This window comes from Nerophis ophidion, linkage group LG12, assembly GCF_033978795.1.
Source record: "Nerophis ophidion isolate RoL-2023_Sa linkage group LG12, RoL_Noph_v1.0, whole genome shotgun sequence".
In the NCBI taxonomy this organism is placed as follows: Eukaryota; Metazoa; Chordata; class Actinopteri; order Syngnathiformes; family Syngnathidae; genus Nerophis; species Nerophis ophidion.
Window position 1 is genome coordinate 27,459,255 of NC_084622.1, and position 15,220 is coordinate 27,474,474.

General features: G+C 38.2%; 1 protein-coding gene across 2 annotated transcripts in view; it reads left to right on the plus strand.

Annotated features, from left to right (window-relative positions):
- The first annotated feature begins 245 nt into the window (after positions 1-245).
- Positions 246-15,220, plus strand: part of incenp (inner centromere protein) — a 41,701-nt gene continuing 26,726 nt past the window's right edge. For both annotated transcript variants that reach the window (XM_061917209.1, XM_061917210.1), the window contains exons 1-3: positions 246-440; positions 9,588-9,757; positions 14,307-14,417. In XM_061917209.1, the coding sequence (XP_061773193.1) occupies positions 9,618-9,757; positions 14,307-14,417 (251 nt within the window). In that variant the 5' untranslated portion in view covers positions 246-440; positions 9,588-9,617. The remainder of the gene's footprint in view (positions 441-9,587; positions 9,758-14,306; positions 14,418-15,220) is intronic.

Genomic DNA, 15,220 nt, shown 5'->3' on the forward strand with positions numbered 1-15,220 from the left:
TAAGTGTGCAGAGTCAAACTCGAGACGAAATTCCGGACTCATGGTTTGTTGATTTAAATCTGGGCAACTAACCGCGCCTTCTCTTTGCCATTGAGGTTGTCTGATTTATAGTACATTGCATCCCTTACCTAACGCCACACACTGTTTCTAGTTGGGTATCCGCCCTTTCCGAGGTAGCCAGTCTGAAAACCAAACACGGCTTGGCCGACGTCACTGAATCGCGCACACGGGATAGGTCGATGCAGTTTTGAAAATGTTAACAGTCGGGAGTAGCTGAGTGGGCGCTTTGGTGACTGCGTGTTGACTGCAAGCAGCAGATTGTGCGTGTTATTTCATAGATTTTATCAGTATTTTTGGTCAAATATGAGAAAGATTATCTTTTAACGATTTACGGAGCAACGCACGTTGGATGCCATTGACGGTTACTCCCATTTTCAAAGGTAAATAATGCTACTTATACGAGCATGACTAGCTTTAGCTAAAGTCAGCTAGCTTCGGTGGAAAAACAACTTTGCCGCCTGAAGAATGCTGGCTTCGGAAAATGCTCACAAATACCGATCATGTTTGCTGCCTAATTGTGTGGTTTGTGGTGTTGTATTTAAATATTAGAACAATGATGGTGGTGTTTTTAAATGTTTACCAAAATATTTGTGAAGACGATGGCAGCGCGCGTGAAAGCATTAACAGTGCAGGCTAATATGATTCCAAAGTTATTTCAATTAAAACGTCTGACTAAGTATAATTTTGTTGTGTTTATGCAGTCTTTCTATCAAAACATTTCTGCTTGTTATGTCAGTTTCGGATGTTGGTGTGTTCACCTGTTTTTAAACCTAGTGAACAATGAGGGGACTTCCGGTGTCGTCTGCATTCAATCAAATTCAGCTAAATTAAAGCAAAGTTGCAATGATTGTCACACACACACACTAGTTGTGGGGAAATGTGACCCATCCCTCAGTTCACCCCCTGTAAGGTGAGGGGAGCAGTGAGCAGCAGCTGAGGCAGCGCCCTGGAATCATTTTTGGTGATTTAACCCCCAATTACAACACTTGATGCTGTGTGCCAAGTGTTAACTTATAAAATGTGTTTACTTTGAGCTAAGTTGTTCTTATGCTTGCAGCTACATTGAATAGAGTTTTATTGTCATTATTGCAATGAACAGGTTCAAAGAACAACGAAATTGGAGACATTGGTGACATCGATTTGGGCCAAACTATTGCGGGAATGTTTTAGGGTTGTCAAAAAGCTGTGAAAACGATGATGCTGTGTTCAAAATTTAGATTTTTTGCTGAACATTTGTGACCCTATTGCTTTGCACCTTGGTGTGTGTGTGTGTGTAGATATATATGTGTGTGTGTGTGTATGTATATATATATATATATATATATATATATATATATATATATGTATATACATATGTATATATATGTGTGTGTGTGTATATGTATATATACATATATATATGTGTGTATGTATGTATATATATTTGTGTTTGTGTATTTATGTATATATATATGTGTGTGTGTGTTTATATATATATATATATGTATGCGTGTTTGTATATATTTAATTCTATTTTAGTTACTTTATTGAGTTTACAACCCCCTAGCGCTGATTTGTACTGTTTTTGTAGTTATTTTGTTTATTATTATTTCTCGAATGTTTGTAAATGTTGCAGTTTATAACTAAGGTTCACAAAATAAAAAGATATATATATATATATATATATATGTATTAGTGGTGTGGGGAAAAATCGATTCGAATTTGAATCGCGATTCTCACGTGCGATTCAGAATCGATTCTCATTTTTTTTAAATCGCTTCTTTTTTGTTTTTTATCAAACCAACTAAACAATACACAGCAATACCATAACAATGCAATCCAATTCCAAAACCAAACCTGACCCAGCAACACTCAGAACTGCAATAAACAGAGCAATTGAGAGAAAACACAAACACGACACAGAAGAAACCAAAAGTAGTGAAACAAAAATGAATATTATAGAAAACAGTATCAATATTAGTTATAATTTCAGCTTAGCAGTGATTAGAAATCCCTCATTGACTTTATCATTAGACATTTATAAAAATAAAAGAAGAACAATAGTGTCACAGTGGCTTACACTTGCATCGCATCTCATAAGCTTGACAACACACTGTGTCCAATATTTTCACAAAGATAAAATAAGTAATAGTTTTGGTTCGTTTAATAGTTAAAACAAATTTACATTATTGCAATCAGTTGATAAAACATTGTCCTTTACAATTATAAAAGCTTTTTTTTTTTTAAATCTACTACTCTGCTAGCATGTCAGCAGACTGGGGTAGATCCTGGTGAAATCTTATGTATTGAATGAATACAGAATTGTTTTCCATCCATCCATTTTCTACCGCTTATTCCCTTTCGGGGTCGCGGGGGGCGCTGGCGCCTATCTCAGCTACAATCGGGAGGAAGGCAGGGTACACCCTGGACAAGTCGCCACCTCATCGCAGGGCTACAGAATCGTTTTGAATCGGAAAAATATCGTTTTTGAATCGATAATCGAATCGAAAAAAATCGAATTATCGAATTGTGACCCCAAGAATCGATATTGGATCGAATCATGGAACACCCAAAGATTCACAGCCCTAATACATATATATATATATATATATACATACATATAATAGGGTTGTAGCGACATTCAAACTTCTTATTAGGGTTATTGTGACCGCAATCATTGCGGTATTTTTGAATGTGCTCAATAGGTACACATTTACAGGTGCTGGTCATATTATTAGAATATCATGAAAAAGTTGATTTATTTCATTAATTCCATTTAGAAAGTCAAACTTGTAGAATGTATACATTCATTCCAAACAGACTGATACATTTCAAGTGTTTTTTGCTAAAAAGGAGATGATTATAGCTGACAACTAATGAAAACCCTAAATTCAACATCTCAAAAATTTGAATATGGTGAAAAGGTCAGATATTGAAGACACCTGGTGCCACACTCTAATTAGCTAACTAACTCAAAACACCTGGAAAAGCCTTTAAATGGTCTCTCGTTTTGATTCTGTATGACACACAATCATGGGGAAGATTGCTGACTTGACAACTGTCCAAAATATGACCATTGATACTTTAAAGAAGGAGGGCAAGACACAAAAGGTAATTGCCAAAGAGGTTGGATGTTCCCAGAGCTCTGTGTCCAAGCACATTAATAGAGAGGCGAAGGGAAGACAAAGATGTGGCAGAAAAAAAGTGTACAAGCAAGAGTGATAACCGTGCCCTGGAGAGGATTGTCAAACAAAACCGATTCAAAAACGTGGGGGAGATCCACAAAGAGTGGACTGCAGCTGGAGTCAGTGCTTCAAGAACCACCACGCACCGACGTATGCAAGATATGGGCTTCAGCTGTCGCATTCCTTGTGTAAAGCCACTCTTGAATAAGAGACAACGTCAAAAGCGTCTCGCCTGGGTTCAAGACAAAAAGGACTGGACTGCTGCTGAGTGGTCCAAAGTTATGTTTTCAGATGAAAGTAATGTTTGTATCTCCTTTGGAAATCAAGGTCCCAGAGTCTGGAGGAAGACAGGAGAGAAACAGAATCCACGTTGCCTGAAGTCCAGTGTCAAATTTCCTCAATAGGTAATGGTCTGGGGTGCCATGTCATCTGCTGGTGTTGGTCCACTGTTTCCCGAGGTCTAGGGTCAATGCAGCAGTCTACGAGGAAGTTTTAGAACACTTTATGCTGCCTGCCACGGACCAATTTTATGGAGGTGAAGATTTCATTTTCCAACATGACTTGGCACCTGCACACAGTGCCAAATCTAACAGTACCTGGTTTAAGGACCATGGTATCCCTGTTCTTGATTGGCCTGCAAACTCACCTGACCTTGACTCCATAGAAAACCTATGGGGTATTGTGAAGCGGAAGATGCGAGAGGCCAGGCCCAACAATGCTGAAGAGCTGAAGGCCACTATTAAAGCAACCTGGGCTCTCATAACACCTGAGGAGTGCAACAGACTGATCGACTCCATGCCACGCCGTATTGCTGCAGCAATTCAGTCAAAAGGAGCTGCAACTAAGTATTGATTGCCGTACATGCTGAAAATTTCCATGTTCATACTTTTCAGTTGGCCCACATTTCTAAAAAATATTTTTTGGTACTAGTCATAACTAATATTCTAATTTTCTGAGATACTGAATTTGGGATTTTCAGTAATTGTCAGTACTAATCATCCAAATTTAAAGAAATAAACATTTGAAATATATCACTATGTGTGTAATGAATTGATATAATATGTAAGTTTCACATTCTGAATATAATTACTGAAATAAATCAACTTTTTCATGATATTCTAGTAATATGAACAGCACCTGTATTTTTTCCACTTTATAATATTCACACAAGTTTTATGTAAGAAATAAATTACAATATACTTTTTATGGCAGAAGAAAAACATTAAATATTGTTCTGGCTTCTTAAGACCCATGGTATTTATATTGAGTGTTTAGATATGTTTATCATCTTTTGTTTTCATTTGTTAAGTGTTTTTCTAATGGCATCTGTGGCAACATTTAATACGTTTCCATCCACCGACTTCAATCATACAATTAATTATTTGCTCTGGCTTTTAAAGTTTGAGTACCTAAGTTATATTCTTTAACAACCAAAAAATTCATTCACATTATACAGTATATTGCAACAGTAATAATTTCTGAAACAAATTGTATGTCTGCGTGCTGTCTGTGCCTTTATAATTACTTATTTTAGTAAATAAAACCCAAAGAGACAAAATCATTTGTTAACCAACCTCTCCAGTTCCAACCACAGGATTTAGAGAAAGGAGGGGTAAGCAGAGCCCATTAAAGAGCCTCCTCATTGGCTGACGTAATATATAGTGAAGCGTGTGCACAGTACAAACTTGGTTTCAGTAAAGCATGGCTGCCGAACATGGCAATACGGCGCTGGCCTTTATAGCATCCATCCATTTCCTACCGCTTATTCCCTTTGGGGCCGCGGGGGGCGCTGATGCCTATCTCAGCTACAATCAGCATATACTGCTAAAAAAACCTAAAAAGAGGAAATCAAAGGAAGAAAATAAAGTCGCTCTACGTCCAAAAATACAAATAAGAGCCAAAACACGAATAAATATTGGTTCGGCATATTCAAGATGGAGGGAATTGCGGGCCAGTCTTGGACTAACTTTGGACTGAGGAACTCTTTTTCTAGCGTTGTAACACATCAGCATGCTACTGTATTAGCTGTAAAACCCAACGACAGCAAGAAGATGCAACACGAAATGCGTTTGAGTTCGGAATGCACAACACTGCGATATGACACCAATTTGTACTGACTGAAAAACATGAACAATCTTATTAAAGTGTAGGTAAAGTATTAGCCCACATTTCATGTTTTGTTTGTACACAGCGAGCCAGACAGCGTATGTACAGGAGTTGTACTAACACACATGGCGTGCTGCGTCTATCATAATCCATATTAAAGTGACTCACTCGATGGACGGTTATTTGTCTTGTCCAACTGGCCGGTGACGTTTCCTGTTGATTTTGGGTATGCACTCCATTTATGTCAAAATAGCTTGGCTCTCAGTTCCATATTTATAGCGGCAAAATCGTTTTCACCTCACTCTCCCGGCTTCTGTATGCTCCAACGTCTCACTCTTTCTTCGTGTTCGCTTCTATAAGCAGCGGTATATTTAGCATCAAAAGTGTAAGGTTGTGAATCCTCATTTGTCCAAAAATAGTCATCTTTGTTGTCTGTTACCAAGTTGGCCATTATTAGAAAACACACTTGTGTTTGATCCCGGAAGTACTTTAGGAACAAAAATTGTTGCCGGAAGTTGGAAATATGCTGTTATGGAAACAGAAGTTAATGCGCGGAAGAAATCCGTCCTGGAAATAAATAAAATGATCAAAATACCAAAATCATGAACATATTGCATTTTGTTATGCTGTTACGACCTTATATACTGTATAGACTTGCACTTTGTATACTAGGGATGTAACGGTACGTGTATTTGTAATGAACCGTTTCGGTATGGGTGTTTCGGTTCGGAGGTGTACCGAACGAGTACACATGCTAGCAGTGACCGGGCTCGGACAACGTGTAAAAGCCAGAGCTTGAAGACCCTCCTGCGTCGTTAAGATCTCCCGTTTGGGAACACTTTGGCTGCGCGATACAACAATGGAGGACTGAGGTTTGCCGACATTGTTCAGCAGCTGCTTCTGACAACACGTCAAACGTGTTGCACCTTTTCTGCTTCCGGCTCCCAGACCGCAGTCATGGAGTGCAGGGGAGACACTCCTCCACGGCTGATGTATTCTCGGGGGCAACACGCTTCACTCTACCCGGCAGTGGGTCTCCACAGCTCCGGACCCAAGGGTAAATGAAGAGTCCTGCGATTAGTTGCAAATCGTGGCTTTATTGATGTCTTGCGCACAGCCAATCCAACAAAACACTAGCCACTCCCCGCACTCATGCTACCGCTCGCTCGCCCACTCATTCATCTCACATGCTGTCACATATTAAAGGGCCACACACACACACATACACTACTCTCATAACACATGCTAACCCATTTGAAGCGTCGACACCGCATTCAAGCAGCCTCTTCTCGGCGAGTCAGGCAGGGCTAAAGCAATAACAAATGTTTTTATTGCAGCAGATTTAAGTCCATATTGCATTACAAACTAGATTTTGACCCACTTCTATGGTGGAAGAACAATGAGCCCATAAATCCTCTTACTGCCAAGTTAGCCAGACTGGGGGGTAAAAGAAAAGTTTATATGAGGCTGAGACTGTTTAATGTCGCACTTTGTATATGTAGAAGAAAAGTTTTGTCATTTTATTTAATCAGAGCAACAATCTGAGGCAGTTTAATGTTTATTAACGTGGACCCCGACTTAAACAAGTTGAAAAACTTATTGGGGTTTTACTATTTAGTGGTCAGTTGTACGGAGTATGTACTGTACTGTGCAATCAACTAATAAAAGTCTCAATCAATCAGAAAAAGCACTTTATATGTAGAAAGGTTTTGTTAAGAAACCATTCCGAGCCTTATCTTATTTAGTTTTTATTTTATATATGTTGACCACATTAACCCTGGCAATGGACCCTGTGTGTATATGTATGCTATGCCATTGTTTACAAATTTGGTAGATAAATAACCAAAAAATGTATATTTTGTTGTTTTCCTACTGTACCAAAAATGAACCGAACCGTGACCTCTAACCCGACGTACGTACCGAACCGAAATTTTTGTCTACCGTTACACCCCTAGTGTAGACAAAACGTTGCTGGAGGGTTTTGAAGTTGTTTTAGAGGACTTTGAAGGCTACAACGGTGACTCGAAGACTCTCTATTCTTGTCTCTTATAATGATTGTGAACAATAGTCAAAATTCCCAAAAAAGTACAGTTCCCCTTTAAGGCTGGTCATTGCAATGCATCGGACATTTTCGAGCATCCAACATCAAAAAACTCTTTCCTCAACCACGACCGTCATCGCTCGCCTGCAACAGGAACAAACCAGCCAAATAATTGAGCTTGTCAACATTGCTGCAAAGTATGGATTTTGTGCTGATTTATTGTGCATACAAAACCAAATATTGACTTGAGCTAAGACAGTAGTATATTATAAAACAAGGCGACAGTTAAAGGACTTCCGTTTATCCCCTCTTTTATCACACAGAAAAAACCCGCCAGGTGAACAGCTGATTTTACTGTTTCCGGCGCTGACGTAGACAACCATGTGACCATAGGAAGAACAAATACACTACAGTACTAAGATTATATTGGCCATAAACAGTTGGCTTCTACAGCAGTGATGCCCACAGTGCGGCACAGGGGCCATCTGTGGCCCGTGACTCATTTGTAATTAGCCCTCGGTAAATTAAAGAATGAAAGAAATGGAAAAACAGCAAGAAACACAATAACAACAAGTCAAAATGTTGACAAACAGCTAATAATAACGATACAAAGCTTTGTCCTAAATAAAGAAAACATATACATATTTGTGTGTGTGAGTGCCGAGCTGTACAGTGTGAGCAATTTAGTCTATTTGCGACTAAAAATACGTTGTAGGTATAGTGAAATTAAAAAAAAGTAGCACACATGCAAATACAGGTTTGACCCTTTTAATTAGTGTTTCGCTCCTGAAATAAATCTATCCAATTTGATCAAATTACAGTCAAAATTTTCACCCATCTATGTAACATGTATAAAGTTAACTTAAACCATAATGGTTAACCGGATGGTCGCAATAACTTTATTTAGCCATTTTATTTATTGTTTTGGTTGTGTATATTGTAAGGTACTCCACCCCCTCCTCCTAAACCCTTAACAAAGACATAAACTCTTTTGTTTCTGACAGAGAATATTTATTATTTTTTGTTTTAAAATTTTACTTTGATATTTAAAAGTTAACATTCCATTTATAATGATAAAATATACAAGTAAAGATAGTTTATTGCATTTGAAACGGTGTAACTATTATGTATAATTACATCAATATTATTGCAATATTATTATGTATTAGTACATCATTGATAATTTGCCCTCAAAATAATGTTGACAATTTTTTGGGACGGCGTGGCGCAGTGGGGAGAGTGGCCGTGCGCAAGCCGAGGGTCCCTGGTTCAATCCCCACCTAGTACCAACCTCGTCAAGTCCGTTGTGTCCTGAGCAAGACACTTCACCCTTGCTCCTGCTGGGTGCTGGTTAGCGCCTTGCATGGCAGCTCCCTCCATCAGTGTGTGAATGGGTAAATGTGGAAGTAGTGTCAAAGCGCTTTGAGTACCTTGAAGGTAGAAAAGCGCTATACAAGTACAACCCATTTATCATTTGTTGGTCAATGTTTTGTCCATCAAAGTATATTGGCCCAGGCTTACGAGTACCAGTCGGCATGAATATATCTGTTCAATCAAATTTTTAAAAATATATAACTTGAAAACCCTGATTTAAAGTTCAAATAATTCCATGCCATAGTCTGTAAAAATGCATAACAGTTCAGAAGGCACTACATTTTGTTTAATTTTGCTAAAATGAAAGAGTTTTCTGCTGAAGGTCGGACACCTTTAAATCTGGACCAGGACCAAAATAATCATAGTGCACCAGTCTTTATCACTAGATCCTCTTGTTAACTTTGAGCCGGAATTAGTTGACTTTGTACTGTTTGTTTATTTTCAGAAATTAACCTAGCTGGTGGACAAAGATAACGTGTGTTGTTGCTGGTGTGGAGAGCAAAGGAGAAATGTGTGTGTGAGTTTAAGGATACAGTGTTGGAAGTAAGCTCTTCTGTTGGTTTGGTAAGGTTGGCACTAAAGTTACGATGGCACATGACAGTTTGTCGCAGTTTATCAGTCAATTTTGTGTGTTGCAGTTAGCTTGTGTCAGTAATTATTGATTTGTATAACAACTACAAAAATGGGCCTGAAGGTAAGGTTTTTTTGTGAGGCTCGGCTTTTACAAAGCTTCATAATGGTATGTTTCAATAGGTCAGAGTAAATTTGGGCTATCTTGTTTTTGTGAAGTTTATTTTTCCATTGTTGGTAATGATTTTGTTCTCCTGAACTTTTTGTTTCAGAAAGAGATTTTCACTCGCCCAGCTGCCACCATGAGCTCTGTACTGTCTTCTGTACAGACTCTCATGCAGATGTTCGATGAGAAAAAAGATGAATTTATCCGTGAAATTGATAATGTCCACATGGTTTGGCTTGAGGAGATCCAGCAAGAGGCCAACCGCATGTTCTCAAGGTAGGTCTTTTATTTACTTTTGTCTGAGCTGCACAGTGACATAGTTAACTCGTCTGCCTCACAGATGGGAGATTGAGGTTAAAATATTAGTTGGAGCATCTCTGTGTGATGCCAATCGTGCAGGTAAAACATAAAAAAGGTCACATTTCCTCAGAGCCCCAACTAAGCATGCCCTGCACCGTCCATGTGGGTCAATTTACTGTACGTTAATAATGGAACGGTTCATAGTTGCAAAAAGGCACGTGCCGGTTGCCTATTTTAAAGTATACCGTGGTATGAAAAAGTAAGAGTTAAATCCTTCAGATCCTGTGCGGCTCATGACCACACTCCCTGCACACAGCTGTGCACAATTTATGGTGGATGAAGGAGGCTCGCTAACTCAACTTTTCCCTCCATTTTAAAACGATAAAATGCTTCACCGACCGTAAAAAGAGTCAAGGGTTTGTAGGAAGAAGATCGCCAAATGTGCATGCGGACAGTGGCAGCAAGAGAAGACAACACATTGTGCATGAGAGCGCATCTACTATGGCGTTATATTTGTGTCTTAATGCTGAGGTCAGAAAAATGTTTTGCAAGCCCAGTCATTACATTTTGAAAATAGAGATTAAGCGAAACATAAAAAATGTTTGAGCAAATATAAATGTATTTTGTGCACAATAAAAGAGTTTGCTTATTTTTTAATATCCATATGAACACTAAATAATTACTGCTGTCTGCAGTCAGACCGATACACTCTCCCAGGCCCCCTCTCTTCCTCAACTTTCTGAGCATTCAACTTTTTTTCTACACTTGCTCAGATTTATGCATTGTGCTTGCCTAAGTCCGTTATATTTGTTTCAAAAAGGCAACCAATCATAGAACTGGACAAATGTTTGCTCTGATTGGATGTTTGGTCTCCAATGAGATCACTATTGTTATCCCGGAAGGTCCACTAAGTTGAGAAAAGAAGAGAAAGAAAGCTAAATTATGAAGCAAAATTTATTTTATATTTATAGTGTGTAAGTGTTGTTCTCTGGGGATTTATGTCCTGCTCAGAGAGAACTCTTTTATTTGTAAACATAGTGAGCTACTTTATACTGCAACTAACCTGAATTGTAAAGTACGCTGGTCAACTTTATTTTTAGAATTACCTTAACTAAAATGAGCTTTAGATATGCAGTATATTTCAGCAATAACATGTTTTTTAGGATATCTACATGTTATGTATTACATTTTGTTTGTATTAGTGTCTGTTTGTCCATCTGTGTTGCCCCTGCGATGAGGTCGTGTCTTGTCCAGGGTGTACGCAGTTTTCCGCCTGAGTGCAGCAGAGCTAAACTTCAGTACCCCCGCGACCCCGAAAGGGACAAGCGGTAGTAAATGGATGGATGGATGGATGGATGGATTTTTGTTAACTGGCTTGAGGGACTGTGATTTTCCTCATGAAGCAAACAGTTATTGAGTAGTTTATGGAGAAATGTGATGGTGATTGCTTGATTTGTAAGTTTTTACAAACCCTGTTTCCATATGAGTTGGGAAATTGTGTTAGATGTAAATCTAAACGGAATACAATGATTTGCAAATCCTTTTCAATCCACATTCAGTTGAATGCACTACAAAGACAAGATATTTTATGTTCAAACTCATAAACTTTATTTTTTTTTTGCAAATAATAATTAACTTAGAATTTCATGGCTGTAATACGTGCCAAAGTAGTTGGGAAAGGGCATGTTCACCACTGTGTTTCATCACCTTTTCTTTTAACAACACTCAATAAACGTTTGGGAACTGGGGAAACTTAATTGTTGAAGCTTTGAAAGTGGAATTCTTTCCCTTTCTTGTTTTATGTAGAACTTCAGTTGTTCAACAGTCCGGAATCTCCACTGTCATATTTTACGCTTCATAATGTGCCACACATTTTCGATGGTAGACAGGTCTGGACTGCAGGCGGGCCAGGAAAGTACCTGCACTCTTTTTTTACGAAGCCACTGTGTTGTAACACGTGCTGAATGTGGCTTACTGAAATAAGCAGGGGCGTCCATGAAAACGACGGCGCTCGGATGGCAGCATATGTTGTTCCAAAACCTGTATGTACCTTTCAGCATTAATGGTGCCTTCACAGACGTGTAAGTTACCCATGCCTTTGGCACTAATGCACCCCCATATCATCAAAGATGCTGGCTTTTGAACTTTGTGTCGATAACAGTCTGGATGTTTCGCTTCCCCTTTGGTCCGGATGACACAATGTCGAATATTTCCAAAACAATTCCAAATGTGGACTCGTCAGACCACAGAACACTTTTCCACTTTGCATCAGTCCATTTAGATGATCTCGGGCCCAGAGAAGCCGGCGGCGTTTCTGGATGTTGTTGATAAATGGCTTTTGCTTTGCATAATAGAGCTTTAACTTGCATTTACAGATGTAGCGACTAACTGTATTTAGTGACTGTGGTTTTCTGAAGTGTTCCTGAGCCAATGTGGTGATATCCTTTAGATATTGATGTCTGTTTTTGATACAGTGCCATCTGAGGGATGGAAGGTCACGGTCATTCAATGATGGTTTCCGGCCATGCCGTTCACGTTTAGTGATTTCTCCAGATTGTCTGAACCTTTTGATGATATTACGGACCGCAGATGTTGAAATCCCAAAATTTCTTGCAACGTTGTTCTTAAACTGTTTGACTATTTGCTCAAGCAGTTGTGGACAAAGGGGTGTACCTCGCCCCATCCTCTCTTGTGAAAGACTGAGCATTTTTGGGGAAGCTGTTTTTATACCCAATCATGGCACCCACCTGTTCCCAATTAGCCTACACACCTGTGGGATGTTCCAAATAAGTGTTTGATGAGCATTCCTCAACTTCATCAGTATTTATTGCCACTTTTTTCCAACTTTTTTGTCACGTGTTGCTGGCGTCGAATTCTAAAGTTAATAATTATTTGTAAAAAAAAAAATGTAATCAGTTTGAACTAGGGCTGGGCGATATTGCCTTTTTTTAATATCGCAATATTTTTCAGGCCATATCGCGATATACGATATATATTATGATATTTTGCCTTGGCCTTGAATGAACACCAGATGCATATAATCACAGCAGTATGATGATTCTATGTGTCTACATTAAAACATTCTTCTTCATACTGCATTAATATATGCTACTTTTAAACTTTCATGCAGAGAGGGAAATCACAACTAAGTCAATCGACCAAAATTGTATTTATTTAAGTTATTAAGCAATGGCACAAACATTCAAGTCATTTCCAAAACATAAATTGCAAGATTGTCAGAGACATTTTAAGTGTCAAATAAAAATGAGCTGCATAATAGGAAATCAAAAAATATTCGTCCTTCACTATGTGGTATGTTACTAAGGTTATGAAATTTTATTCATTCTCTTGCGAGTGACTTTTCAAATTATGCTACATATTAGCAGTAATGCTACTTTTTATAGCAACGCTTTTTCCCTCCACACTTGACAAATTACAGTTGTCTGTTCAACATATTCCCACTTGAAGCTGAACCACCGCCAGACGATGGAAACCCTGAAGTTTTTATTGGGAATTAAGTCTTCCTTCATTTGTTACCATATCCGCAGCATCTTTCTCCCGTATGGCTACGTTACCAGCTAACGTTAGCCACGCCGCTACCTCTCGGCTGGGCGAGGGTGTGTATGTGACGTATGACGTGACAGTTTGTGTCGTATGTAAGAATGTGCGCCTGCTTGTCTGAAGGAGACACAGGAAAGAGCGAGGAGAGCCTGAAGTGTACGCCCGCAGCTAAAAGTCCTGCGTGAGAACATATACTCGAATATTACGATATAGTCGATATATCGTATATATACTGATATATTGCCCGGCCCTAGTTTGAACATCAAATATGTTGTCTTTGTAGCATAGTCAACTGAATATGGGTTGCAAATGATTTGCAAATTATTGAATTCCGTTTATATTTACATCTAACACAATTTCCCAACTCATATGGAAACGGCGTTTGAAGATAAAATTAAATATGTAATACAACTACCAGCTTTGCAAACTCACCTGATGAGGGAGTTGGACAAGTGTGTACTTGCTGTGTCATCCAGATTATGTACCAAACAGAAAGCTTTGTGTTTTTTCTTTTTGGAAGGTGAAATAACTGAAAAAATTATTTGTATTATAGTTTCTTCAAAATAGCCTCCCTTTGCTCCGCTTCCTGCTTTACACACTTTGCATTCTCTCGATGAGCTTCGAACACACCTGTGAAGTGAAAACCATTTCAGGTGACTATGTCTTGAATCTCATCGAGAGAATGCCAAGAGTGTGCAAAAAAGTAACCAGAGCAAAGGGTGGCTATTTTGAAGAAACTAGAATACAAAACATGTTTTAATTATTTCACCTTTTTTGTAACATAAGTCTACATGTGTTCATTCATAGTTTTGATGTCTTCAGTGACAATCTACAATGTAAATAGTCAGGAAAATAAAGAAAACACATTGAATGAGGTGTGTCCAAACTTTTGGCCTGTACTGTATATATGTTTGTATATATGTGTTGCCTTCAATATTCCAATGGTGTTGTCATTCAATTTCAGAGATTTTAACACAGAGCTAGAGTTGATGCCCAAGACACCATCGCAAAAAAAGAATAGCCGCAGAAAGCGTGTATCTGTGGGGCGCCAGGAAGAAGGTCAAACCAGGAGAAGGTTTGTTTGCTGAAATGTACTTTTTTCCCGTATTTGTTAAAGGGGAACAGAACTGTACTTCTTGGCGGTTATTTACCCTATCTATCACAATCCTTATTAGAGACAAGCACACACATTTTTTTATTTTTTATGCATTCTAACTTGTAAACAAACACATAAGTCAGCCAACAATTGAGTCATTGCATTTGTTGCGCTCAAAAAGAGCCCCAAAAACATAAAAAATGTACATGATGAAAGTAAGTATATTATGGCTGTCAAAGTTAACGCAATTGTAACATGTCAACTATTATTTCCTTTAATGGTGCAAATTATTGTTGGCTTAAATATTGTGTATATTTTTTGATAACATTTTATGGTTTGCATTCCTCAATTACAGTACGTTTTGGCAGGCTGAATTTTGCACTTTATAAATAAATAGAGAAGGTTAAGTCATTGTCATGAAGCAATATGAATACCATTAAATTATACAACATATAATGTACAGAATATCAAAAGCGTTTATTCAGGCAGAAATATTACGGATTACATTACAAAACTTCTGTGACAATAATATCATGGTTGTAACAATTCACATTTTGTGTTAGTAATGCAGGAGACTAGTATCTAAACATGGAAGTGTAGCTCCTCTCCTCCAAAAAGCAAATTTGCCAAACAGCAGGAATTTTAATTCTGTTGGGCACACAAACGCACTGCGGGTAATTTTTTAAATAGTCATTAAAAGCGTGTTTGTCTATTTTTCGTGTTGTTGTTGTTTTTAAAAAAAAAACCTAATGGTTAATAAAATGTAATTAAATGGAACACAT